Source organism: Hoplias malabaricus, chromosome 1 (assembly GCF_029633855.1).
Source record: "Hoplias malabaricus isolate fHopMal1 chromosome 1, fHopMal1.hap1, whole genome shotgun sequence".
Lineage (NCBI taxonomy): Eukaryota > Metazoa > Chordata > Actinopteri > Characiformes > Erythrinidae > Hoplias > Hoplias malabaricus.
This window is the reverse complement of record NC_089800.1, coordinates 26022874-26050483: the sequence shown is the minus strand read 5'-3', so window position 1 is coordinate 26050483 and position 27610 is coordinate 26022874. Positions and strand designations below refer to the sequence as shown.

The following is a 27610-nucleotide window of genomic DNA, read 5'->3' as shown; positions in this document are numbered from 1 at the left end:
CCGAAACCCTGGAGCTGTGTGGCAGGTGACACTACCCGTTAAGCAAATTTGCTCAACAGAAATATTAGACGTATTGCAGAGAAATTTGACATATTAATGGTAGGATTATTGATCATTTATGAACACGCACAATGAAGGAGAATCATTGAGCAGAGACTCTTATTTTGAAATCTAGGCGTCGTGAATGAGCCGCTCAGTGGTGGGAAGGCAGGTCCGTAAACATCGCTGAGCATAGTTGAGTTTATCATCATCAGTAAGTGTGACATTCGGGACTCGAGACTTAGGAAACGCCGACAGAGATTGTTATCAGGTAATTTGTTAGCTTATTAGGTTTCGGAATGGCAGTTTCAGTCTGTCAAGACAATAATTCGTTCATAAATTATCAGTTACAAGTCTGTCTTCTTATTTTCCTGAGCTTTATTATCCATTCCACCTTAAATTCCACTAACGTTAAGCCAGTTTCAGCCTGTGTCAGAGTTTAGTTTAATCTAGTTTAACATCGCCTGCTGATAATGTTCTATAAATAAAGGAGAGCTTCTACAACTTTAACGACATGTGAAAGTGTTTGGTTAATGTAATGTTTTTGATTACAGTATAGTATTCATTATATTTAGAGCTTGGTTGTAGTTAAAACAGTTGCGTTTTTCGCTCTGACGAGAAAGAGCAGTTGCTATAAGTAATAGAGTTGACATCGTATAGTTTAAGACATTAACACTAAATATCTTTTTATAAAAAAATACGTTTTGTCAGTACCCAGTTTCCTCAGTCAGGACTTTTAATATGTAGTGAACATTCTATTCTGAGCAGCTGTTTCAGGAACTGTACAAGTTAAATTTATGCAAAATCTGGCTTTGTGTAAGAACAACACTGAATGAACTATATCTGTTGTTGCCAGGTGTAGTGATGGAGCAGGAGGCCTTGTCCAGTGCCCTGAGCTCCGTCAGTCTGGACCACAAGATGGAAACCTTCAGGTTGTTTTCAGTTTATTAAGTTCTGTTCTTTTCCTATTTCTCTGAATGATTCCAATGTGCTCCAGTGTGCATTTTGAATATAGCTTTGATTAATGTTGATGTACCACACAAATTCAAGCTCCTTTATATTGTGTTTCAACATTCTGGATCTGGACCTCAACGTGAATTGTACAGCATCTCATTGTGGGCAAAATGAAAGCTTGTGTTGTAAGAAAAAAAGCAGGAGATTAGGCTTTGGTGATTAGTTTCTCAACACATACCAGGCAGAGCAGGTGGATTCTTACATTGAAAACAAGAAGCTCACAAAAAAACAGAAACGGAAGTGTGATACCACTGATTTTCTGCATTTTTATGTAATCTGTGATGATACAGCTTGTAGAATTTAATGCACTGCTCTTTGGGCTAAGATCTGTAAAAATTACTGTATTCCATACGCTATTAACAGAACTGTTGTGCTCCCATTGCTCATTTAGTGTCACATAGCTGTGAATACAACATCCACAACTGAAACAGGAGTCAGCTTACGAGTTAGAAGACTTGTGCCATAGAATGTGTGTTTTGTGTCCAAATAATGTAAAAAAAAAAATCTTGTCCCAGTTCTTTTACACCAATTGACCATAACATTATGACTACCTCCTTGTTTCTACACTCAGTGTCCATTCTCCCAGCTCCGCTGTCCACAAGAACATGTTGTAATTCTACAACTACACACCATCTACAGTCCATCTGTTGCTCTCTGTACATTGTTTGCCCCATTGCACCCTGTTCTTCAATGGTCACGACCACCACATAACAGGTATGATTTGGGTGCTGGATCATTCTTAGCGCTGCAGTGACACTGACGTGGTGGTTGTGTGTCATTGTGTGCTGTGTTGGTACGAGTGGATCAGACACAGCAGTGCTGCTGGAGTTTTTAAAGCCCTCAGTGTCCCTGCTGGACTGAGAATAGTCCACCGACCAAAACCATCCAGCCAACTGTCCACTGATGAAGGTCTAGAGGGTGACTAACACAAACTGTGCAGCAACAGATCAGCTACTGTCTCTAACTGTACATCTACAAGGTGGACCAACATGGTAGGTGTGTCTAACAGAGTGGAGAGTGAGTGGACACGGTGTTTAAAAACTGTGATCCACACGTACAAGTGCAGTGCTGAGAATGATCCACCACCCAAATCATAGAGGTCCTGACCATTGAAGAACAGGGTGAAATAAAGTATACATAGGAATAAATGGACCGTAATCTGTAATTATAAAACTCCAAAGGGCTCCTGCATGGTCAGTGGAGCTCGGAGAATGGACAGTGAGTGTAGAAACAGGAGGTGGTCATAATGTTATGGTTGATCCTTGTATATTGTTTCTAAGAAAGAAAGAAGGACCAAATGAGATCAGTCTTTATTTGCCTGCTAAACAGTGCATTGCCACATGCATACATTTCTGAGACCCTTGATGGTATTTTTCTGTGGCCAAGTCTGGTAATCTACTGTCAACATGGTTTCTCGCGGCCTAGCACTGGAAGGAAATAGATCATTATGCAATCATTCTGGAAGGTATTATAAACATCATAATCGGTGATGGTTGCTGGCATGATTGATACACTTGTAGGTAGAGAGTGAAAAAGTACAACACATGGAGTAACATATTGCAGTTAGATCCTGAGATATGTGTTAGAAAATAAATAATGAAAGTGTACTTGTGTTATCACAAATAAAACAATCACCATTTTTATTTAGTAGCATTCTCTTCTGGAAAACTGTACTTTCAGCAGCTTAGAGCCAAATGACCATTTGCTGTTACTTAGCAGCCGGTGGTCAAGGGAGTGATAACAGCATGGGTGGAATGCTGTATGAGATTGTATGGTCAGGACAGGCTGTGAAAATACACATATAGCCTTTAGCTCATTAGAAAATAATTCCCCATATTTAAAACTGCTCCCCAGGAACCATGAACGGCAGCCCGATGCTTCAATTGTGCGCATGCTCAGCTGCCCCTAGTGTGTGGCGAATAATTGCTCACAAGTGTGTCTCTGTGTGTTCATTTCCATGGATGGGTTCAATGTAGAAAATCAGTTTCTCCAAGGGGATGAATAATGTAACTCTTCACCTGTCACATGTCAGGGCTTGGTTTTTTTAAACAGCAATGCAGAGGAATGCATTTACACATTTTGCCAGTTTGTGTTAAAGTTAGTTACATTTAAAACGACAAGAAATTTCATCCATATTTGTGATTTTTGGTTTGTCGTATTTTTCAGCCATTCAACATTTTCCCCATTATAATAAGCTGAGGTAATAAGACCTGACGCGCAAAGCACAATTGCTATTGTGTTGTTTCTCATGTGGTCTCCTGAGTCTGATTTGTTGGCTAAGCCCGTCCAAAGTCCAGCCCATTACAACCCGCACATTATCCTTGCCATCTTAGAGTGAGTTGGGAAGAGCTGCTAGCTACTGAGACATTGGAACCGAAGACTTAACTTCCTTGCTTTGACTGAGAAATTCTTAGACATCACCGGGCAATGGCCTTGTAATAAAATATACAGAGAGATAGCTTTAGAGCACAGTGAGAGCATTTGGTGTCAAGCCACTGCTTCTTCAAATTGGTACTGGACTGTGGAGTTGGACACCGCTGGACGACATGGAAGAAATTACTGCACATTTCAGCACAAAGACACGACCACGCTCAGAGAGTGTGGCCAGTACATGCACGCAGTCCACAGGCAGCCGAATGCTCCTGCGACAGCAGCTGACCATGCTCATGACTTGCATTGATGACCTGGATCCTAAAGACACAATTCACACCCAAGTGGCCAAGAACCTTGATGCTGCTTTTCAGATCTGTGGGCAGAAGACTCAACAACGCGAGAAAGAGCAGTTCAGGTTTTTAAAGCTAATCCAGATTCTTTTGCACACCAATAATAATGAAAACACATTAGTGAATTAATAAAACTGAATGGTAAATGGTTTTTAGCCAAAAATATTAATGTTCAAATCTTTATTTTAGAGTGATCCGTAATTAATAAATATTATTATCGAGCAATTCAGTTTATCTTAATAATCAAGAGGTGAGCTGCTCACAGCACATGGTTAAAACGACAGTGAATGTTTAAAGGGTGTTTTAAGATCATCATGCACATTATAAACAATATTATAACACATAAATGCTGTATTGTGCAACGCTACCAGAAATAATCTTTCTTTTCTTAGAAAAAAAGCAGCAAACTGATCAAACAATTGACTGGAGCTTTTGTTTGTTCTGAGGCAGTAATAACAGTCTTTGTGCAGTGTGACAAGTCATTCTGTTTTCTTTCTTCTCTCTCTCTCACTCTCTCTCTCTCTCTCTCTCTCTCTCTCTCTCTCTCTCTCTCTGTGTGTGTGTGCGTTTCCTTAAGGCGTCCTATTTTAACAAGTAAAGCTTGTGTCTCTCTGTTAGCCCCCAAAGTACCTAAGGTGAATTGGTCTGTCTGAGATACTAATCTGAAGTGTACTTTACTTGGTATTACATGATACCTGATTTGCTGAAATATTTCACTAGAGCTAAGAAGACCAGTAAGTCTTTAACATGCCAGACAGATTACTCATTGTTGAAGAAAGGCAGGAACAAGGTTGGATTTAAAGTGTGAAATTAAAGCATTATGTTTGTACTCTGATGTGTTGTATTGCCGCATTCTTTCTGTCACTCATACTTTCTGTTTTTTTAACAGGCTGTACATGGTCACATGGAACGTGGCTACAGCAGAGCCTCCTGATGACGTCAGCTCACTGCTCCAGCTTAATTCCCAACAGAAAGTGGACCTCTATGTGATTGGGTGAGTACCAAAGTGCTTAGAGTCAGGGTACATTCTTCAGTGTCTTAGTCCTTTAAATATGGAAAATGATCTTGTTTTATAAACCGACCTTTGAGTTACAAAACAGCCATGTGCCTACACCGGGAATCATGAATGCACTTTAATACAGTCCAGACATGCTTTATTTAGGTTTATAGCATGTAAACAAATGAGTTTGGTGTTTCTGTTAGCTTGCTTGAACAAAGCTTGATTGTGCATTTGTCATTGCACAATCATCAATAATGATATTAGGTAATTCATTATCAGAAGTTAGGAAAGACTTTGCTCCTGTTTTCTATATGAAGGAATTGTCCAGTAACTGTAGAAGCTTATGGAGATTTTCCCAAATTGTGTATAAAGTTATGATTAAAGTGATTTTCCCCTTAAATATACATTTCTATAGCTGTTCTATGAATACTTGCTCTGTAAACATCCAGCAATGCTTCTAGCAACATGCTCAGATATTATCTGCATTTCCAGCATTCCAAGAAACAGAGTGCACTTTTATGTTCAGGATTTTGGATAGAGGTGTCATTTACGTATGTCACTGTGTACTTCTCTAGCCTGCAGGAAGTGAGGGCAGCACCTCTGAAATTTGTTGCAGATTTGGCTTTTGACGATTCCTGGAGTCACTTGTTGATGAACACACTGGCCCCTCTGGGCTTTATTAAAGTATGCTTTTATCCTCATTATTTTTCAGTAGTGTTCTGCTGTATATATTCTGTTTAGAGTATATTTATATTAATATTGATATTGGTACAGATTCAGTAATGATTATGGATGAGTATAATTAAGGGTTCTTCAGTTTTACTCAGATGTGGCCAGTGTCTGATATATTTTGGCTTTATTCTGTGGTACAGCAGGAAAAAACATGGCGAACCAGCACTGAAACTGTAATTGAATAACACTGATACAGATGCCTATTTAGCTCCACTGTGGTGGTTGTTGAATTTACTGGAATATTTTGCTTGTAATATTCTCTGTGCTCTGGATGTCGTTTGTCCTGCTTTAACTAAACATGGTCATTCTGTTTCTTACTCCTTCTGTGATACAGGTGTCATCCATAAGGATGCAGGGACTGCTCCTGTTGTTCTTTTCTAAGTTAGAGCATGTTCCCTTCATCAGAGACATCCAGGTCACGTACACTCGCACTGGGATTTTTGGTTACTGGGTAAGCTTACTTTATTGTTAATAAGCTAAATGGAAAATGCCCTGAATTTGTCAGTTAAACCTATGGGCTTTTGCTAACAAGGCCCAATATCACCTTCTTACCTTCTTTCCTATTTTGATCTTTCACCTTGATGTCTGTTTTAGTTCTCATACGCAAAGTTTCATAAATAAGCCTGTCTCACTCTTCTAATAACACTTTTTCATAGGGTAATAAAGGAGGGGTGACCATCCGCCTGTCCTTCTATGGCCATATGCTCTGTTTCCTCAACTGTCACCTGGCTGCTCATATGAAATACGCCTCAGAAAGAGTGGATGAATTTGAGTACATCTTGGATTCCCAGACTTTTCAGGGGAAAAAATATCCATCCATTCTAGACCACAAGTCAGTGAGCATTAAAATAGAGTAATGCAATACACTCTGTGTATTACAATATACTGGATAAGTTTGTCTTTTCGGTTGTGTTTAAGATTCCGGACTCTTTACTATTTAGGGTTGTCTTCTGGTTTGGAGATTTGAATTTTCGCATTGAGGACCATGGGATGCATTTTGTTCGAAACTGTATCACAAGCCAAAATTTCAACTTGCTGTGGTCCAAGGACCAGGTACATGTTTCAAAGTCATACGCTGCTATTGAATTATTGTGTTTCAGGTTAAGCAAGTGTTTGTAATGATTGATTTTTTTTTATAGCTGTGTATGATGAAGAAGAAGGTGCATAAACTGCAGCAGTTTGAAGAAGGACCTCTTAATTTCCAGCCTACATATAAATTTGACTTGAGCTCTAATAATTATGATTCAAGGTAGGTAGATGTTCTAGTCTGGTAGACAAGTAAATATACCCATGGGCACACACTAATGACTTCAATGTTTTTCTGTGTTATTGACTGATTCAAAAGGAAGTTCTTTCCCTGACAAATGTATCCAAGCAACAGTAGCCAGCATTTTCAGATGTGTAAATTATTCACATCTGATGTGAATTTTTATAGTAAACATAATAGACTGCCAGCTGATTAGATAATAAAATACACAGACTTTAACAACTATAACATTATTACCACCTCTTTGTTTCTACAGTCTCTGTCCATTCTCTCAGCTCTAATAACCATAGAGGAGTACTTTGTAATTCTACAATTACAGACTGTAGGTCGTGTGTTGCTATGCATACATTACTTGCCCCGTTTCACACTGTTCTCCAATGATTAGGACCTCACAGAAGCACCAGAGAGAAGGTATTATTTGGTGGGTGACTCAGCCCTGCACTGACATGGTGTTGGTGTGTTGTGTTGTTATCAGTGGATCAGACACAGGGCTGCTGAAGTCCTTAAACACCTCAGGGTCACTGTTGGACAGAGAACCATCCAGCCAACAGTGTCCTGTGGGCAGCATCCAAGGATGAAGGACTACAGAATGACCAACAGAAACTGTGTAACAAAGGATGAGCTACTGTTTCTGTCTTTACATTTACAAGGTGGTACAGTGAGTAGATAAAGTGTTTAAAAACTCCAGCAGCACTGCTGTGTCTGATCCACTTATAACAGCACAATACATATCAACACACCACAAACACATCAGTGTCAATATAGCACTGGGAATGATCCACCATCCACCGTTGAAGAACAGCGTGAAAGTGGGCAAATAAATTGTAGAACTGAGAACAGAGTGCCCCTGTATGGTCAGGGAGCAGAGAGAGTGGGCAGTGAGTGTAGAAACAAGGAGGTGGTTGTAGTATTTTGTGTAACTACAACATACTGTGTCTCAACATTGTAGTCCTTTAGTTGCATCCAGAGTATATACTATGGATGGCATGTTTTACATGTAAATGTTCTGTAGGACAGTTATTGTAGGATCATTATTGACGTTCAATTTGCAAATAAAAGCAAAGTGTGTTGTCTCCCTCAGCTCTCTTTTGTTCAAGGTTCTTATTGTTGTTTTCTCTTGCCCTTACAGGGTACAGAAGGCTTGGTTTGGCCTTAAGTAAGCTTTAATCCCTACCATGTCCTCTTTCACTGGCTAACCCACACATATGCTTCCCTACCACTCTTCCCTAAAGTCTTTCACTCTGGTTGACTGAACTAATGCATTAGTCTTCCTTACCAGAGTTGAAAGTGTTCTTTAACCACATTCTGGCCAGATAAACCATGGACGGCCTAATTCCACATTGCACTGGGGGAAGCTTTTTCTCCCATAACATGTTGTGTTCCGCAGTTTAACACAATGTATTTACAAAGTGATTGTACATAAGGTGATTATGGATATAATAACTATAATTCTATAATTAAGAGATTATAGACGTAGTAACTCTTATGGAATGGAACTTTTTATGATTCAAATATTATTATTATATTATATTATTATAATAAATATTTAATTGGAAGCTGAGTGTTAAAGCACAGGAGCTGATTTATTTTTGCTAAAGTTGTAGGATTGGCTGTTCTACTGCCTGTCCTTGAAATTTTGTTATTTCTCTTAAATAATTAAAGATTAGTTAACCATGCATGCACAGTATGTTGCTGTGTGTAACATTTTAGTCATATCTATTAAAATAATCCAATCTAGTAATATTCCAGCCCATGTTTCATGATCGATAAATCCTCCATAGTTCACATATTCTTTTATCTTTTTTTTTTTCTTTCAAAATGCTAGTGGGAAAAAGAGAAAGCCTGCATGGTGTGATCGGATTCTGTGGAGAGTAAGGCCCAGGCCACCACCTCCTGAGGATGTTTTCGAAGAGGATGATGATGATGCAGTCAAAGAAAAGAAAAAGAAGATACTAGAAGATCTGATGGAGAAATTCCCACTGAAAGTGATTCAGGAGTGTTACACCAGCAACATGGAGTATGGCCTCAGTGACCATAAACCTGTCATCGGCATCTTCAGACTGGAGGTTTGATTCTTCTATAAAATTACTAGTTACTTAACCGAAAAACAGACTGATTTTGTCTCTAAACTTTTATTTAGTTTTTATTCACTGGATCTAAGAGGGTTTAATTTAGCTAACAAATGAACTTGGAAACATAAATGTGAAATCAGATTATCATATATTAATTGTAACGGTGATTACCAGTGTATTTAAACTTATCACTGAACTATCCATTTAAATGAAGCTTGGTTGACCGGGTTTCCAGAACTCTTAATGTTAAGTCTCTAGGTTTAAATACTGATCTGCATTGTGGTAATATAATTCTGTCTGTTCCTGCTTCAGTTGAGGAAGATGTTTGACATTCCACTGGTGCGTCTTTGTGCTGAAGGCGACTGGAGCGCAGATTTGGATGCCATGGTGACTTATAGTCCACTGCAGCCTTTCCCCTCCAGTGCCTGGGACTGGATTGGACTTTATAAGGTCAGGCTTTATTGTTTTTATGGTCTCAGTGATCTACTAAATGGGAAAATATAATGTATGATTCTTATGATTCTTATTGAAAAGTGATCAATTGCTTTTCACAGATTGGATTCAGAAGCATTTCAGACTACATCACCTATACCTGGGTAAAGGATGACCAGGTGGCCTTCAACGACGAGGTCATACAGGTATCATTCTGCCAGCTGCCATAATCAATATAGAACTACTTAAGTTTGCATGTTTTTTATGCGGTTTTATGTCCTATTATCTACATTCAAAGGTTTATGTGAGCAAAGAAGAGATTCCTGTTATGGGAGCAGAATGTGTGCTTTGCTACTACAGTAGTAACCTGCAATGTATTGTGGGCATTAGTGAACCTTTTAAAGTGAGTATACATACACGCCTATAACCAGTTTGATTTTATCATATTTTTTACACATATTTAATTACTCTTATTTTTTTATTTTGTCTGTTTTAGGTTCATGGATCCAGAGCAGCGATTGAGGAAGGTTTATTGCCTGAGAATATTAATGAGCTGGACAAGGCATTGATCAGTTAGGACCAGATGCTTTGCCTTTTTTACCGACTGGCACTTTCAAACTGCTTATTGTTGGATGCTCTTTTCATATTTAATTCTTCAGAAAAAAAAACGGTATCTAGGGGCATTCTAGCAAGTGCAATTTTATCAGAACAGTGCTTAGTGTGTTTTATTGACTCCTTGGTTTTCTTTTGTTGTGGTATCATTTCTCCTGTTGTACTGTGAAGGTTGGTCCTCTATGACCCATAATAGTTTTAACTGCAAAAGTCCATTTACAAGTCCTTTAAGCTAAGTTTAAAAAAAACACCTTTTGCCAAAGAAGGTAATCCTTTTCTATAGACGTTTTCCTGTTCCAGCTTCTGCTTTACAGTGAGCCACCGTTGCATTTCAGTATTAGCCTTAAACATTTCATAATATTTCCAACATTTTTCAATTGTACTTGAATATAATCTTATTTTTCCCTCTTAAAATTCATTATATTTATATATTGTAATAATTCCTATCAGTGTTATTGTTATTTTGTCATTCAATTTATTTTAAGTCACAACTGACATAAAGAAGTACATGTACTGTAAACAGAGTTTACAGGTTTCTGGAATGTATTAGGAAAAGTTTAGAACTTGCACTGATTCCTTTAACGTATGTCTAGTTTTTGCGAAATTATTGAATTTTTAAATAAGTGATATTAAGTATAAGAAGAATTTATTTTATTTGTATGAGATTAGTTCTGAATGTTTAAGAACATTTTTCAAGCCAGATCTGCCACTGGTATCAATAACAACTGTAATGTTTTATTTATGTACACTGTATAATGTTATTTGATTATAGCACCTGTTTATTGGCAATTTGCTGTAATTGTATTTATGTGCAAAATATGAAAATTATTAATCACAACCCCTGTTTAAACCAGTAATCATATTTTCTAAATAAATGCATATGTATAGCGTTATTTCATTAATTGTCTGTAACCGCTTATCCAGTTCAGGGTTGCGGTGGGTCCGGAGCCTACCCGGAATCACTGGGCGCAAGGCAGGAACACACCCTGGAGGGGGTGCCAAACCTTCACAGGACAAACACACACACACACACATTTACTCACACACTCACACCTACGGACACTTTTGAGTAGCCAAGCCACTTACCAATGTGTGTTTTTGGATCGTGGGAGGAAACCAGTACACCTGTAGGAAACCCACGTGGACACAGGGAGAACACACCACACTCCTCACAGACAGTCACCCGGAGGAAACCCACGTGGACGCTGGGAGAACACAACATACTCCTCACAGACAGTCATCCGGAGAAAACCCACACGGACACAGGAAGAACACAAGAACTCCTTAAATATAAATCCGTCCTATAAAAATGTTAAAATAAATGTTATCAGTGTGGAAGTTGGACTGCAAAACCTGATTCATTCTAAAAACAGAGGATGCTGGTAAGTTTTTGCTAGTATGTTGCATGTCTTTATGAACTTAAGTCACATGCACTGCATCTGAAAGAGGATAGTGTTCCAATAACACTAAAATTGGATTGCTACTTTAATTATATAGAGATATAAGAACAGCAAACTCAGTCATCATCTGCTCATTCACCCTTTTATCAAACCAAATAAATACCTTGTTTAACCATGTTTGGAGAAAGGGAGTATGTTTAGTTAAGTTAAGGGACACCTATTTTGAACACAAACATTCAACTACCCACAGTTTCTTTAATCTCCAAAGAAAAAAAAGAACTGGAATTTCACTCTGGAACATTTGTTGCATGCAAGCAAATGCTCACGGAAATGTCCCAACATATATCCTTTTCAAGACTGTTATTGCAGCAAAGGAACGTTTATTTCCCCAGTACCCTTCAGTTTAGAAGAGATCCACACACATTGGCCATACATTAGGGAGTAATAAAAATAGAATAAATAAACAGGTAAGTAAATTATTTCTATTTTAGTAAGTCATATTTTATTTTAATACTATTGGATAGTACCAATAGTCTTTAGGAACAAAAGACTATGTGTTTTTATCGAAACCCCTCCCTCGGTGCTGAGTTGACTTTGATGTTGCTATAGCAACAGATTGTTTACCTTCCGGCCAGAGCTGGGACTCTCAACGCTTGAGGCTTCATCTTCACGGTCATTTTGAAACAGAACTTTGAAAGGTAAGATAACGGTTTCTCAGAATTACATTCGTAAATTATCGATGATATAAGATGTCCATACCATAATGTTACTACAGTGGTTTACTGTTTTGTATAAAGTCTACTAAAACACAATGAACTAATTTTGGCTGGGTCTTAAACCGCCTCTTACTCCCGATGTAGATATCATAGTGTCCATGTATCAGTCATGAAGCAACAGCTTCTACACTGAAATATCGTATTATTTATCCAATACCAACTTATTTATATTAATGCACAAAGGTTTCTGACTCCCCAGCTAATGTTTAGAGCGCTATTTAGGACCACCATCGTGCTCTACACAAGCCGTTGAGAGGCATTTGACAAACTTTCAACAAAACTGTTAACAAAGTCTAATTTGACTAATATTTTCAGGTTACATTTAAATATTTCGGTACATTATTTCTGGATTTGAATATATTAAAGCATTTTAGAGAAGCTCATGTTTACACAGAAAAGAGAAAAAAAATAAAATTAATAAAATGTTCCGTAAAACTATTTGATTCTATATTTGCAAATGTTGCGTCAGTGGGACGCCAAATGTTCACTGCAGACCTAGTTTGTATTTAAAGCTGCTCTATATAAGCTGTCAGACTTGGGGACGTGGCCTCTCTGGTGAACATATGTAATTGCAGGAAACATGCAGAAGAACGTTTTATGACAAGTGTTTTGTGTCCTATTTCCCAGAGGGGATTTATGTAAAGATTGCGAGTGTATTCATGTTGAAGGAATATTAAATGAATCCTTGATCAGAACTCAGTCATGGAAATGTATTCTGTTTTATGGAGTTAGATTTGTATCAATAAACAGGAATGTAAATTTTTAACACCCAAAGAAAAAGAAAGTAGTTTGGTCCAGATATAATTACATTAACAGTGAAACTATGGAATTATTTTTTAGACAAATAATTTGCTGACTCGTTCCATGGCCTGTGATTAAGGTCCATGCCCCACGGCTGAGCGTTCAGTTTCTGTGCATCAATAATATTGAGGAAGTGCTATATTTTCAAATGTGAACTGAGATGTCCGGGGGTTAGGCTATGTTCTGACTGCAGTTGATGCTGTACAAGTCCATTTACATCTTGCTAGTGTGTGACATGACACACAGACAGCCCTGTCAGATCAAGACATTAATACATCGCCTCATGAGACCCCTGAACTTGAAATGAAAAGCCACAAAAATAACATTTTACTGTACAGGACAATGTGAGCCACCCCCCCCCCCCTCCCCCAAACTTACACAGACACAACTCTGAAGTAGCTACCAGTATGATGTATCTTGTAGTCAAACTGGGGGGAAAATATCACCTCTTTGTTATATTAATCATTACACCTTTTGCTGTATCTGTCATCTGATCTTATATCTTTCACAGTGCAATGTCTCGAGTGATAGAAGCACCTCAGAAGTTTTTGCCTTCTGAGTGGAATCAAGCAAACCAGGTGCAGTATGCGAGAGCCGAGGCCGAACGAGCTCGATCAGAGCAACTCACTGCAGAGTGTAGGAGATTTATAGAGGAGAGTGAGAAGACGGCCAAACGCATGCAACAGGATGCTAACATGAAGCTGGGTAACTGCAAAACACAGTCACGGATTATTCTAAAAATAAAAGTGTGCTCCATTTACTTTATTATTAGGGAGATGCTATCGTAAAGAACAACTTACCAGTTACAGTTGAATGCTAATGCAGTAATGTTGGAATTTAACGTTACAAGTCTCGCCCAAGAGCTTTTATTGATATAATATGTAATTCCTGCTAGAACTGGGGATAGAACCCACCCAAGTCTACTGTGTCTGCTTCCATTTAATCCGAAATGGCTATTATATACAGTAAATTAAAAAGCCTTCGATACACAATACATCTTTCCCTCAGAGCAGAGAATTAAAGACATCAAGTTCTGGAAGCAGGAGCTGGAACAGAAACTACAGGAGATGGTGCAGGAGATTGAGGTGCTGATCACATTTAAGAGTCGAGTAGAGAGAGCACTGGAGAGCTGCTCAGAGCCCCTTAAAGCCACTCTGGACTGTCTGAACGAGAGGTGAGTGACAAGGGATTCTTACTGAGAAACGGTGGCGTACAGCACATGTTTAAACTTGTGTTTTACTGAGACAAAGCCTGATCCACAGAAGAGAAATTCTAGCCTACGCCATGCACTGATTCAGTGCTGTCATTCAAAATCACCCTTGCAGATAAAGTCTTCTTTGTATAGTACTTATTGTCTTAGAATGATCAGTTTATCGTCTGATCTCCTCTCTGTGGGCTCAGGCACGAGAGAGTGGCGATAGACCTGGTGCATGACGATGTGGAGATAGAGCTGCTGAAGGAGAGGGATGTGATTGAGGGAGTGATAACACTCCTCCAGCGCAGTTTGGAACAGATTACTGAGCAGATCAGGTGAGCTAAAATGAAAAGAAAACAAAGATGAAAAGAACAAAGCAAGTATCAAATATGTAATAAGCTATATATAGAATTTGCTTATTATACCTTTTAACTCAAAACTTATTCACCACATTTTTTAAAAACATTTATTATGTTACCATCTGGTGGCACAGTGGCGCAGCAGGTAGTGTCACATTCACACACCTCCAGGGATCTGGAGGTTGTGGGTTCGATTCCCACTCCGGGTGACTGTCTGTGAGGAGTGTGGTGTGTTCTCCCTGTGTCCGTGTGGGTTTCCTCCGGGTGACTGTCTGTGAGGAGTGTGGTGTGTTCTCCCTGTATCTGCGTGGGTTTCCTCCGGGTGACTGTCTGTGAGGAGTGTGGTGTGTTCTCCCCGTGTCCACGTGGGTTTCCTCCGGGTGCTCCTGTTTCCTCCCACAGTCCAAAAACACACGTTGGTAGGTGGATTGGCGACTCAAATGTGTCCGTAGGTGTGAGTGAATGTGTGTGTGTGTGTGTGTGTGTGTGTGTGTGTCTGTGTTGCCCTGTGAAGGACTGGCGCCCCCTCCAGGGTGTATTCCTACCTTGCGCCCAATGATTCCAGGTAGGCTCTGGACCCACTGCGACCTTGAACTGGATAAGGGTTACAGATAATGAATGAATGAATGAATGAATGAATGTTTCCATCTCCAGCTTTGTTCAAAATTCATAGGCACAAAAAGTGCTTAACAGACCAACCTGTGTATTTTTTACGTCCAGTTACAACAGTCCTAACGTACGTTAATCATTTTTCTGCAACTCCTTGACAGTGTTACATCTTTTCAGAATCACATCTTTGAGCTGTCTTCTGATGGTGGAAGGACAGACAAAAATATCTGTGGATTTTTTTCAGGTTTTAAACAAGAGCAGATCTTGATTGAACTTCTTGTGTCTCAAAGATGAAAGTAACCGTTTTGCTGGTCTGTCAGGCCCTTTGCTGTTAGTGTTTCAGGCAGAAAAATGGCCTGAAAAAAGAACAACTTGTACCTAAATGTGTTTGCACTTGTCTCTGACATTTTTCCAGTAGGTTTTTTAAGCTTGTAAAGAGTATATTGATATTATAATGCAAACATAATTACCTATGATGGCTTTGCTATTAAACTTATTTTACTATCTATGATTTGATTTGTTATAGACTGAACCGCTCAGCTAAATACTACTTGGAGAAAGACCTGCGAGCTAAATTTCAGGCAGAGCGCATTGATGATTTCTGCTCTATGCTCACCAGCACTTCAGCCAGCACAGTAGAGCAGACTGAATTGGAACAGGTCACTGCAGGAGGGTAAAGACATGAACAGATATGGAATATGCACTCACCTCGAAAGCTTGTCATAGTGTCTGGTATTAACTTTAATGTAAAAAGTTAAAATATAGCACTATGTAGAAAATGAGGTGTTGTCAACCTGCAGATGTCAGTGATGAGCCAGTGAATGGAGAGCATGGTAATTGAGCCTTGACCACACTGGTCCAATGATATGTTTTGCTTAAGTAAAACTAAGTACCTCAAATAAATACTGTGTTTTAATGCGATTAAAGTATTACATTATTCATTCTGTGGTATGAAAATATATACATGTAAGGTCTACATAAGGCCTATTAATGACACACTTAATTTAAAATTATTGCAGCCCACCATTTGTTTCCACTGATCAAATATTTCAGTTCAACCATCTATTTCAAGTTAAGACTTTTACTGAACCACACAGCAGTTATGACTGGAATAATATTATGGAATATGTCTTTCATTTTCATAACTATAGGGCAGTGACTCCCATGGAGTGGGAGAGTTTCTCCGACACTAATATCAGCAAGGCAGAGAAGGAAAAGAATAACTCCCTATCTTTGAGAGCACTGGTGGAAAGTCTGCTGGAGCAGACAGCTGCAGACATGCGGCGACAGCACGAAGCCACAGGCACTGCTCTGGGACTGCGCATTCAAGAGACCAGGACTGTCAAAGCCCAGCTGGAAGACCAGCTTAACAAGGTACTTTTGGCCATATGTACATTATTTATCTTCTGAATGGTTGGAAATTATTTATTATGTCTTAAACATACTCCCTTTCTCCAAACATGGTTAAACAAGGTATTTATTTGGTTTGATAAAAGGGTGAATGAGCAGGTGCTGACTGAGTTTGCTGTTCTTATATCTCTATATAATTAAAGTAGCAATCCAATTTTAGTGTTATTGGAACACTATCCTCTTTCAGATGCAGTGCATGTGACCTAAGTTCATAAAGACATGCAACATACTAGCAAAAACTTACCAGCATCCTCTGTTTTTAGAATGAATCAGGCTTTGCAGGGGTGGTCCAACCTCCACACTAAACATTTTTATAGTACGGATTTATATTTAAGGAGTTGGAGTGTTCTCCCTGTGTCCGCATGGGTTTCCTCCGGGTAACTGTCTGTGAGAATTATGGTGTGTTCTCCCTGTGTCTGCGTGGGTTTCCTCCGGGTGCTCCGGTTTCCTCCCACGGTTCAAAAACACACATTGGTAGGTGGATTGGCGACTCAAAAGTGTCTGTAGGTGTGAGAGAATGTGTGAGTGTGGGTGTTGCCCTGTGAAGGACTGGTGCCCCCTCCAGGGTGTGTTCCCGCCTTGCGCCCAATGATTCCATCAAGGCTCTGGACCCACCGCGACCCTGAACTGGATAAGTCTTACAGATAATGAATGAATGAAAAAGGATTTAAATTTAAAAGAAATAATATACCATTAGTGTGTCATCCTGTGAAGGACTGGCGCCCCCTCCAGGGTGTGTTCCTGCCTTGCACCCAGTGATTCTGGGTAGTCTCCGGACCCACCGCGACCCTGAACTGGATAAGCTGTTACAGACAATGAGCGAATGAATGAAAAATGTACTTTTAATGTGTTTTGAGGTATGCCCTTAATATATTTAGTTTCAGCTTTGATTAAGTGATTAAGGACAGTGACACACACACAAACTCAGAACACTGCCACCTCTGGATGGAATGCATGGAAGATGAAATACGTTACGATCAACCTCATTGTTATATTTTTTTCTGTGTTTCTGAAGCTGCTGATAGAGATAGCGAGCCAGGAACAGAACCTGGAGGCTCTCAAAGTGGCCATTTCTGATAAAGAGGGTCCGCTGAAAGTGGCGCAGACTCGATTGTCTGCCCGCAGCCAGAGGCCCAATATTGAACTCTGTCATGACTCTGCACACACTCGCCTGCTGTCTGAAGTGCAGGAGCTTATAGGACAAATTGCCAGGTAAACAAACCAGAGCTGAACAGGGCTTTTTTTTTTGGTTGTGTTTCTGAATGGACAGCAACCTTCTAGAAACTAGAGGTTCCTTACCTCTGTCTTGGTGAGTCTACTTTGTAACATATTTTTATAACACAATAACTGTGCAGTGCATGGAGTCTATAGAACTGCTTATAATACAGTACAATAATACATTTGTTTTCAGAATTATCTGATGAATCTGTCAGTAGCATTAAAATTTGGTTTCTGCATTAGGATTTTTTACATGAACCATCCACATAAAATGGAGATATGTATAATTGTATTTTTAAAAGTCCCTTACTGCGGTCTCTTAGAATGGTGACCACAGATGGTTGTGTCATTGTCGGGATTTGAGTAGGCTGCACAAATGAATCAATTTGTCCTATGTTAGATACAGTGCTTGTAATTTCTGTGATCTTCTTCTGAACTTGATTAAGAGTTGACTCTACATTGTCTTTATATATTCAGGCTAAAAGAAGGCCTAGCCCTGTCGGAAATGGAACTCAAAGCCTTGACCAGAAACCAGCTGGCCCTGGAAGAGGAGATTCAAGTCAAATCCAAATCACTCTATATAGATGAAGTGATTTGCACCCAGCTTCATCAGCCAGTCACAATTCACAACTTCTGAACAGATAATGTTCTCTGTCATCTATTGTGTTTGTTGCACTTTGGTCACTTGCTTGCAATAACCCAGAAATACCTCACACAACACAGTGGTCTGGCTTGCCCTTTGTTTTTTCATTCAATACAGTATGCAGTGTCTGTGAATTTCCTGATGGGTGGGAGATTTTGCCTGAAGATAAGCAGTTGAATAAATAAACGAAAGATTAATGAATTAACACTTTTATTACTGTGCTTCACTGTTTACTGGTTTGACAGTCCAGGTGAAATTGCTAAAAGAGTCGCTGGTCACACTTAGGACATGCAGGGGGATCTCTCGAAGTAGGATGTGTACAGGTAGAAAGCCAAGGTACAGGCGAGGGCTCTATCCTCATCATGGTGCATTCAGATGACCTGATCTGTACAGCAGTCGTAATGTGTAGAGTATGCACATTCACGCCGTTCACAACAGACCAAAGGCACTCAAACACATTTACATCATTTAAATGCCTAATTCCACAAAATTCAAATAAAATAAAGAAATTATTTCCACATTGTTACGCTCACATATTACAAAATTGCCATGTTAAGTCTTATATTGTTTTGCTTCATTCAAGCATTTCACAGCATGTCTCCATTTTGTTGAATTGTTTCATTTTTAATTCCAGTTTCTTAAGATCTTTTTGTCTGAGCTACTTGAAATATTGTGGAGTGTGTAGTCTTTTTATCAAGAAAAAAAGCCAACATACACACACCATGCAAATAAAATGGACATGTTCTTCATAATTTTCTGCCTGAATTCAAAGAGAACTTGATTTCACAGAATGGGAGGTACAGGAGCAAGCCAACAGAAAGTAAGCCATCTTCCTATTCACGTAGGCCTACTGCTCTATCTGTACCAGAAATGCTCTCCATTCTCTGTGCAAACTGTCTATAATATGCCTTTTAAACACACGGTTTCATCAGCTGAGTGAATTTATGTGCATCATGTTTATAAATAGTGTAGGTGGTATATTTTCTGGATGATGTTCTTAAATGCTAAGGCAAACTACTAAAACTCATGGTAGTGAAACATTTCAATCACAACACATTGTTTAATGAAAACCTTACTGTGCCATTATTAAATTGCATTGAATTTTATGAATCTGGGTTTTTATATTTTGAATATAGGATGTCTCTACTTCAAACATACTTTATTGAATAAAATATCACAGTATAAAATCACCTAAAATATTCCCACCTGATATACGAAAATGAAAAGACTACATTTATAAGTATTCATTTTAACATATTATAACTCTTGGAACAAAAGTTTGTATCTCTGTTTCTTCGGTTGTACTTTTACTGGCATGATTTAAAATCTTGAGCCTGATTGGACCAATGCAAATTTAATACATTGCTTTTAATATTTTTAATTGCTGTTAGAGATATTGTAGTATACTCAGAAGCAGAGCAACGAGACTGAGCCATTACTGTACTGTATTTGTAATATGGTTTCCTTTATTACAAGGGCACTAAAATGAATAGGAACCAGTGAGAATGAATGAATGAATGAATGAATCACCACGCAAACACACCACTTTAGGCTTCATATGTGGCAGAACCAGCAGAGACCTCACATTGAGGCCTATAACAACATCAGGGTGAATGACCCTGACCAACACAAACTCTGCCACATGTCAAGCCAGAACATGCAAACAACAACGCCCCAACCCCCAACACACACACACACACACACACACAACATAAACCTCCTTGATTAATTTCTATAACAACACCTAACTTATGAAAGGGCAGCCATCGAGCATGCTGGGAGCTCCCCCAAAATCTCCGCAGCCCCTCCCCCAATCTGGGCCACCACATTGTGCTGTATATTAGAACAATATGCACTACAAAATCTTCATTTGCTGAAGCCAATGAATTTTTTGCGATATTGCTAGGGGTTTTCGTGTGATGTTGAAAAGACCTGCTGTAAAGAAGAAATAAATAAATCATAAAATAACATTATTCTAGAAATAGGAAATTATTCATTAAAATGATATATGGTCTGGAGACTTACATATTCTTCATTTTTACTTGCATGTCGTATTATTTGATCAGTTTCAGGCTTTCAAAAAGCTTACATTTGTCCTAAAAATAAGATAAAAAGAAATCATTAGGAGACTGCACTGCTGTAAATGCAGAGTGTTGGAGAAATCTAGGAGATACGTTACTATACCATATGCGTTTGCTGTTATATAAGCCTTGTAAAATGTCCTGATGAGTGGACCAATAAAATTGCCCAAAATAACTTGAAATTGCATCTTATTCTATTATAAATCAAGAAGGTGTTTTCCTTCTCCTATAAATGTATCGTTTTGGACAAAGAAGATTTTCTCACAATGTAAACTGCAATGTACCTCATGCCATTTCAGTGTCTGTAGAGGAAGTGCCAGGTGACAGTGTGGACAGGTGTTAATCTGATCCAGATCTCCAAATCCAGCAGCTCCACTCCCCTTCTTCTGGTTAGTTAGGAATGAGAAGTCCTCTAACTCTTTAGGTTCCTCAGGTTCCTTTGAGTCTCGGCTCAAATCACCATACAGCTCACTCTGATTGTATGTTGCGAGAAAGCAGTTTTATACAAATTAAATATAAATTCTTATGCAAATATTGGGTGCCCTAGTCCAATGACATGTTTTTATGGTTTTTTTATTTAACATTTATGCACCTTTTCTGCACATTCAGTAGCCAATTGCTGTTTATTACCTGCTTATATTGGAATAATAAATAATATTTCAGCAAATAAAGTTCACAAACGTTTGCACAAAATTGCTGTATTTGTGAGTGTTCTCTAGAGAAGATGAATAACTTATTTTCACACAGAGAATCAAATTGACCTATAGGGCCACCCAAAATCCACAGTTTCCCATGCCAGCTTTAAAACAAATCCAGAACCACACCTTCTCATCGTCCTGGAGATTTTCTGCTGACGCAAGCTTCATATAATCATCAGCGGAGTCCTCATCTGATAAAAGAAAACATTATCATAATGTCCAAAAAATGAATCTAGCACTTCGTATCCTTGTCAGGCTCATTGTAATTAATATGGCTCAACAATGAAGATAGTGCAGGTCATTAGGCTGTGACAGAGACTTAGAGTCCTGAGTTAGCATTAGCTGATAAGCAGCAGCACACATTTCACATTTTTGTTGGATATTGCATCATCCTTGAATGAGGCAGACTTAAAGTGGTCAAACCTTATAACAGACCTGGAAGACCTGAGAACGAGATGACCATAACGTCTGCAAGGTTGACCAAATGTTTGTGTTAATACTAAGACCAGTAATTACAACTTGAATTTAATACAATATATAATGTATTATGAATTGATTTTGGCAGTAAAATAAAAGTATTTTAAAACCAGACCCTAATTTTGACCAGCTGTACCACCAAATGATTGTGGACACCTGCTCTTCTAACATTTCCTCTGAAACTGAAGGTATTCACAGACAGTCCCCCTTTACTGCAGGAATAGATTCCACTCTTCTGAAGCTGGTACATTTCTGTGAGGCTGTGATTGCACCACAGTCATGACAACATTAGTGATGTCTGGTAATGGTCCGGAACATCACTCCAGCGAATCCTATACTTATCCACAGTCCAATTCTAGATGCTTTACACCCCTTCATACTCATGTGTTGCACTGAGTATGGTGACCTGAAGCTCATGTGCAGCTTCACGTTTATTTTCATACTGTCTATGGAGAATATGCTTACTGATTCACTCACTAAAGGAGTGTCTACAAAATTCTGAGCATGAACATAACGTGTGCTTAATTTGGGACCACATCAGCAAGGGTGAATTCACTCCAAGTGCTGCAGGCAATCCAGCACTATCATGTCTTTATGTGAATAAAAAATAAATATAACAGACAAATGAATAAAGTGTAAAGGTGAAAGCAGACTGACCGCTGTAGCTGTTGTCCTCAGAGAGTGCAGAGGAGCAGATCCTGGCATGTTCTGACCGGTTTTTCAGGGTGACGTACCGCTTACAGTCTGGGCATCTCTCTGTCCTGCTCCCACAGGTCACAGTGTGCTCCATCAGAGCGCTGAGAGGAAGCTCCAGATCGCAGAACTCACAGCTCTGAGGCCTCTCACTGCACTCATCTGTCTGATAAAGAGACACACAAACAGAAGGTCTAGAGCTTTAAAATGGGAAATATGACCATTATTGTTACTGTGAGGAATTTCGACACAGTTTGTGTTTCTCAGAACATGCAAATGTACAAACGTCTAAGGTCAAGTGATATGTTTTCTTGAATTTCTGAGTGAAAATACCTTAATGCCTGCATGAATCAAAATTAAATACATTTTTTCTGATAAAAATGGTAACAGCAAACACACTCACAAATACACGGATTAGCCATAAAATTAATATGTCTTTGTTTCTATATTAATTTGCACTACCACTTTGTAGTTGTACCTTCAATAGTCAGGGCCCCATAGGACACCCACAGAATGGGAATGATTTGGGCTGTGGATCATTTTCAGTGCTGCAGTGATTCTGATAAGGTGGTTATGTGTTAATGTGTGTTGCGCTGGTTTGAGTGGATCAGACACCGCAGTGCTGTTGGAGTTCTTAATACACTGTGTGCCCACTCAATACCCAATCTATTATACACACTTACCTCGTTGGTCCACCTTGTAGATGTAAAGTCAGAGACAGTAGCTTATCTGTTGCTGCAGATGTTTGTGTTGATCGTCCTCTGGTTCTATATCAGTGGACATTGGACACGGTCAGCTGGATATTTTGGGTTGGTGGGCAATTCTCAGTCCAGTAATGACACTGGGTTTTTTTAAATCTTCAGCATCACTGCTGTGTCTGATTCACCTTTTCCATCACAGCACATAGAACACACCACCACCACATCTATGTTCCTGCTTTTCTGAGAATGATCCACCACCCAAACTGCTCTCTGGTGATCCAGACCATTGAAGAACAAGGTGGAAGACTCACCTGATGAGCTACTGTCTACAGTAAGAGATCTACAAAGGGCACAGGTTTTGAGCAATTCTGATGTTGTATATTTGCTATATCCCTCACTTTTATTGATCACATATTCACCTCATGGTCTGAAAGTTTGCACTGTTCCATCTTCATACCACACTTTTGACATCTCACCTATAACAGATAACACAGGAGTTTAACACCTTCTCCGTTGTACACCAACATTATTTCAGGGAACTGTATGCCAAAAATAAATATACTCTATTTTTTGTTTCTCCTTTAAGACTGATAAAAAACAATTGTACATATTTTAAGTAATATTCATATGTTCTTTCAGCTGGACAGCATGCATTTCACAAATTAACTATATTCATTATATAGTAAAAGCCTAATAGATCAAACAATGCATTTTCTGAAATATAAAATGGACATACTGCTTTACAACAGCTATTAATAATGTTAAATTAAAAACATTCTATCTTGTTATTTTGTTATATGGAAAAAACAGCTCAGTCTACAATGGAAATTAACAAAGCACCCCAGGCACAAAAACAAGAAACTGCATGCAAATGTACTTGTTTTTTCATGTGCATAGAGCATAATGTTTTTTCCATTAGTGAACTGTGGCCAAAGATGTCTAGGGTCAGCTTTTCGGGTGACATAAACACTGCACTGCGCTACAGCGAAGAGCACAGAGAAACACCAACAATACACACAGAAACAAATGCATTTTCCACATAAAGTAAAGCAGTAAAATGCTGAAATTAAAGTAATTCAGAATCAGAATCCCTTTAAATGTCATTTCAACTATATACAAGTACAAAGTGAAACGAGATAACATTCCCCCAGGACCATAGTGCACAGTGTTACAGCAGTCAAAAGACAGCAAGAAAACACATCATCCATCCATCCATTATCTGTAACCGCTTATCCAATTTTAGGGTCGCGGGGGGTCCAGAGCCTACATCATGGCTAGACTTAAACATCCTGAATCCTAGATACCAAGAAGGTGCTTGCAATAGCAGTTACTAAAAATACACAGTTCAGACTTTTTGAAGTTCATAAACTGTTTGAACCGAACAGTCAAAAATAATGAAACAGATAAAACTGATAAAATAGATGAAAATAAAAATACAAAATAGCTGCACACCTTTAATCAGTTAAAAAACAGTTATTTGGCACTTTTAGTAGGATTCATGTTTTATTACCATAGCATGTTGTTCTGCCCGGTGATCCTCTACCTTTTCCTTGGGCACAGACTCACCACAGTCAGGACACAGACAGAGGAACCGCTGACAGTGAACTTCATGCATCGAGAGGTTCACTTTCGCCACCTCTTTTTTGCTGTAAAAGGATTATAAACGAGCATTACAGATAATGTGCCTGCATACAATCTAATAACATGAGCAAGTATTGAAAACATTGAAAAACTGCAACAGCACCATTATCATTCTTAATTGGTTCGGGAAAGCGACATATGCTATAAAAGATATGCAATTAAAGATTATTTTTGTAATCGGTTTGATTTAAATACTAAGGGAACATACAATAGCAATGTAAACATGTTAGAACTAGCTTTATCTTTTAGTCCTTTCAGGCCAAATGCTCATTTGCAATATACAGTTGAAGTTTAATCTTCCTGCTGCAGTGATTTACTTAAGTCACCTCACATTACCACAGGCCTTCTCTTCAGTAACGCAGTGCAAAGGTATTTTGCTCCAAAAACATAACTGCAAAATTTTGTTTTTATATTTTTTTAGCCCATGTCTGGTCCAATTTTGGATTGTAAATGAGATGAGACATGTAAAGGGAACACTGTATTTCAAAGTTAAACTCCACACCCATGCCACCTGAATTATAATCAGTACTATTATAATTATACATGAAAGCAGTTTTACTTTCAGTATTATTTTTGGTGTAGCACTTCATTCATGTTGTTTAAACAGGTATATATATATTTTTTTTCACAAATCTAAAGTGGATGTTTGGCTCATTAATAAAAAAATTATATTTATGAATTTCCATAAATGTAACTATATTTATAAGGTGATTTTGGCTAATAGGAAAAAAATAGATACAGAAATGAATACACAATATAAATATTGTGAACAATATAATGAACAATATCATACTAAAATAGAACAATTTAATATTCGATCACCTTCAAATTCAGTCCAAAAATAGACCTAATCCATTCCTCTAGTTTTTCTTTTGCTACCAAAATACAAAGCATTTTCCAGCAATACTTTTTTTGCCAGGTTTCAGAAAAATTAAGTGATTAAAAAGTACTTAAAGAGACAGAATATATTTTAAAGAGGTAAGGCAAAAATAACCCAATATGTTTTAGATTTGAAGCACCTCATGAAAATAGCTTGTTACTTTTTCACTTCCACACTTCAACATTTACAAACTGTACATACTCAATGGTTCACTCACAGTTATGCTATGGACCACAAGGAGAGCTATTTCTCACATATTCACATTGGGAGTTAATACTAATGTTGTTAAATCTGCTCACTGTGTGTTGTGTATCAAAGTATTAAATATGTTATTAGTGAGATATTAGTGAGTTCAGAGCTCTCTGCAACAGGAAACAGAGCTCAGATAAAGTACAGTATATTTAATGGCACACATTTTTTTTTATATAAAGGACATGTTAAACAGAACAATATCCCCATCAATGGGGACACAGGAGTGCTGGAGGAGCAGCAGCATGGGCAGAGGGGTGTATGACTGCTCTGAAAATAGTGAGAACCTGCAGCTTCATCTCTGACACACCTGAAGAGGGTTTTGGGACATCACTGTTTACTGATTTTGGAGTCACTAGGGGTTGTAGTGTAGTTGCTAGTCAACCCTAGTCCATAGGTACATATCAGTGAGCGTCAACATAAAGTGTCAACATTTTCAGCATAATCATTTTATATCAGGTTTATACTCGTTATTATATCTCTCATAGTTGTTGGTAATGTTTGTATTAGCTTGTTTTCCAGAATAAAAGTCTCTGAATTTAAAATATGTTTGAGGAGATTAAAAATTAGTTATATTTTCCACAGTGCTTTATTAAAATGTTGTTAAACAACTGGTCAGTTCACTGTATGTGATATATATATATATATATATATATATATATATATATTATAGGATTGAATGTTAGTGAGCTCCGCAGCTGTAAATGGAGTCCGAGTAAAGTACAGTCTTTTCAACGGCACACCAAAAAAAAAAAAGACCACGGTAAACTCACCAGTAGCCACAGAGCTCTAGTTGTTCGGGTTTGCTCTCTGGTTTCTCCATACCGTCTCACTTTCTGGAACCAAAACTCTGTCTGTTTTGTTCCAGCAGATAGTTTCACTTGTGAAGAACTGAAAACGAAACTGTTCACACATAACACGCTACAAATTTAAAGTGTTTGAATAATACGACTTTCGAAATGCCTGTAGTAGTTTGTTTTGCTGAAATAAACTATCTTATTAAAATATTACAATATGCTTATATCAAATCATCTTATTATTACAGATAAATATGCTCAGGTAGTGTCCCAGGCATTAATATTGCATTATGTAGATGGAATCAAAATGCTATTCACTATCGCGAGGTCATTATCTTGGTATAATTTTCGTTAAACTGAGAGAAAAAATATTACGTTTTTTTTTAATAAGGGACACCGCATGACTTTGTAAAGACTTGTATCTTACAGCAGCATGTCCTCATAATGTAAATCATAACATTTTAGGGAGGGGGTTACGCAAGCAGTTGTTATGGTTAAGATTAAGGTGTCCACGAAATAGAAGTCTATACACTGTCCTTTAAAACCATGTTATATGCATATGTGGACAGCCAAGAATGAAGGCAGTGGGCAGCAGGTGGTTGGCAGGCAGCAGCTCAGCAATGCACCCACCACTCTGGCAGAAGACAGAAAGCTAATGATGATTTTGTAAGTGGCGACAGTCCAACATCCCCATCACAACAGCAAAGGTGCTTCAGAGCCTTACCATGCTCGGCTGCAGGCTGCAACACGAACCCCCTCAACCCACCCCCCTCCCCTCATATGTGTAGACAGTCCCTTGTGAATGTGGGCAAAGCAAAAGTTTTGGAAGTGTACTGAATCATTTGTGGTCCCTAAGACTTTTGGCTCATGAAGGGTGTGTGGGGGGCATGTTGTGTCACGTGGTTAAGTGGGAGGAGCCATGCAAAGTGTCTCCCAGCATGCCCTCAGAGTCACTCAGACTGATAATAATAAAAAAGAGCATTTATACTATTGTGCCGTGTTGTCTTTTCCTCTTTTGAAACAAATATAGAAAAAAATAAAAATGTTAGAGTGTAAGGAGATATTTAATATATTGTGGACATTTCCATCAG

The 27610-nt window shown here is 38.4% G+C and overlaps 3 protein-coding genes across 5 annotated transcripts; 2 read left to right on the top strand and 1 right to left on the bottom strand.

Moving 5' to 3' along the window:
- The first annotated feature begins 166 nt into the window (after positions 1-166).
- Positions 167-11160, top strand: inpp5ka (inositol polyphosphate-5-phosphatase Ka). Of its 2 annotated transcripts, XM_066678032.1 has the most exons (14): positions 167-310; positions 896-971; positions 4666-4770; positions 5352-5460; positions 5843-5959; positions 6165-6340; positions 6450-6561; positions 6648-6757; positions 7905-7931; positions 8601-8841; positions 9160-9297; positions 9402-9485; positions 9578-9682; positions 9776-11160. In XM_066678032.1, the coding sequence occupies exons 2-14, from the start codon at positions 904-906 to the stop codon at positions 9854-9856; spliced, it is 1473 nt and encodes a 490-aa protein (XP_066534129.1). In that variant the 5' UTR covers positions 167-310; positions 896-903; the 3' UTR covers positions 9857-11160. The 2 variants fall into 2 exon arrangements, with proteins under 2 accessions (XP_066534129.1, XP_066534130.1); XM_066678033.1 differs by lacking the exon at positions 7905-7931 and having other exon boundaries at positions 9776-11159.
- A 758-nt stretch (positions 11161-11918) lies between these two features.
- Positions 11919-18313, top strand: tekt1 (tektin 1). Its single transcript, XM_066677588.1, has 8 exons — positions 11919-11989; positions 13380-13573; positions 13877-14042; positions 14270-14398; positions 15558-15704; positions 16183-16405; positions 17457-17653; positions 18137-18313. The coding sequence occupies exons 2-8, from the start codon at positions 13384-13386 to the stop codon at positions 18294-18296; spliced, it is 1212 nt and encodes a 403-aa protein (XP_066533685.1). The 5' UTR covers positions 11919-11989; positions 13380-13383; the 3' UTR covers positions 18297-18313.
- A 779-nt stretch (positions 18314-19092) lies between these two features.
- On the bottom strand, positions 19093-27286 carry xaf1 (XIAP associated factor 1). 2 transcript variants are annotated; one of them, XM_066677609.1, is made up of 9 exons: positions 27244-27286; positions 26496-26625; positions 24463-24598; positions 23372-23428; positions 22216-22417; positions 21208-21272; positions 20668-20856; positions 20328-20398; positions 19093-20237 (listed from the first exon to the last, which is right to left on the bottom strand). In XM_066677609.1, exons 2-8 carry the CDS (start codon positions 26543-26545, stop codon positions 20357-20359), a joined length of 741 nt encoding a protein of 246 aa, XP_066533706.1. In that variant the 5' UTR covers positions 26546-26625; positions 27244-27286; the 3' UTR covers positions 19093-20237; positions 20328-20356. The 2 variants fall into 2 exon arrangements, with proteins under 2 accessions (XP_066533706.1, XP_066533698.1); XM_066677601.1 differs by lacking the exon at positions 27244-27286 and having other exon boundaries at positions 26496-26747.
- Positions 27287-27610: the final 324 nt, after the last annotated feature.

What these genes read in the sequence shown, in the direction of transcription:
- inpp5ka (XM_066678032.1), top strand. Translation starts at nt 904, where the DNA reads ATGGAGCAGGAGGCCTTGTCCAGTGCCCTGAGCTCCGTCAGTCTGGAC. An exon ending in CCCCTCTGGGCTTTATTAAA is followed by an intron (nt 5,461 to 5,842) that starts GTATGCTTTTAT and finishes TCTGTGATACAG; the next exon opens with GTGTCATCCATAAGGATGCA. An exon ending in ACTGGATTGGACTTTATAAG is followed by an intron (nt 9,298 to 9,401) that starts GTCAGGCTTTAT and finishes TGCTTTTCACAG; the next exon opens with ATTGGATTCAGAAGCATTTC.
- tekt1 (XM_066677588.1), top strand. Translation starts at nt 13,384, where the DNA reads ATGTCTCGAGTGATAGAAGCACCTCAGAAGTTTTTGCCTTCTGAGTGG. An exon ending in GGATGCTAACATGAAGCTGG is followed by an intron (nt 13,574 to 13,876) that starts GTAACTGCAAAA and finishes TCTTTCCCTCAG; the next exon opens with AGCAGAGAATTAAAGACATC. An exon ending in GAACAGGTCACTGCAGGAGG is followed by an intron (nt 15,705 to 16,182) that starts GTAAAGACATGA and finishes TCATAACTATAG; the next exon opens with GGCAGTGACTCCCATGGAGT.
- xaf1 (XM_066677609.1), bottom strand. Translation starts at nt 26,545, where the DNA reads ATGGAGAAACCAGAGAGCAAACCCGAACAACTAGAGCTCTGTGGCTAC. An exon ending in GGGCAGAACAACATGCTATG is followed by an intron (nt 23,429 to 24,462) that starts GTAATAAAACAT and finishes TATCTGTTATAG; the next exon opens with GTGAGATGTCAAAAGTGTGG. An exon ending in TGAGGACAACAGCTACAGCG is followed by an intron (nt 21,273 to 22,215) that starts GTCAGTCTGCTT and finishes TTCTTTTATCAG; the next exon opens with ATGAGGACTCCGCTGATGAT.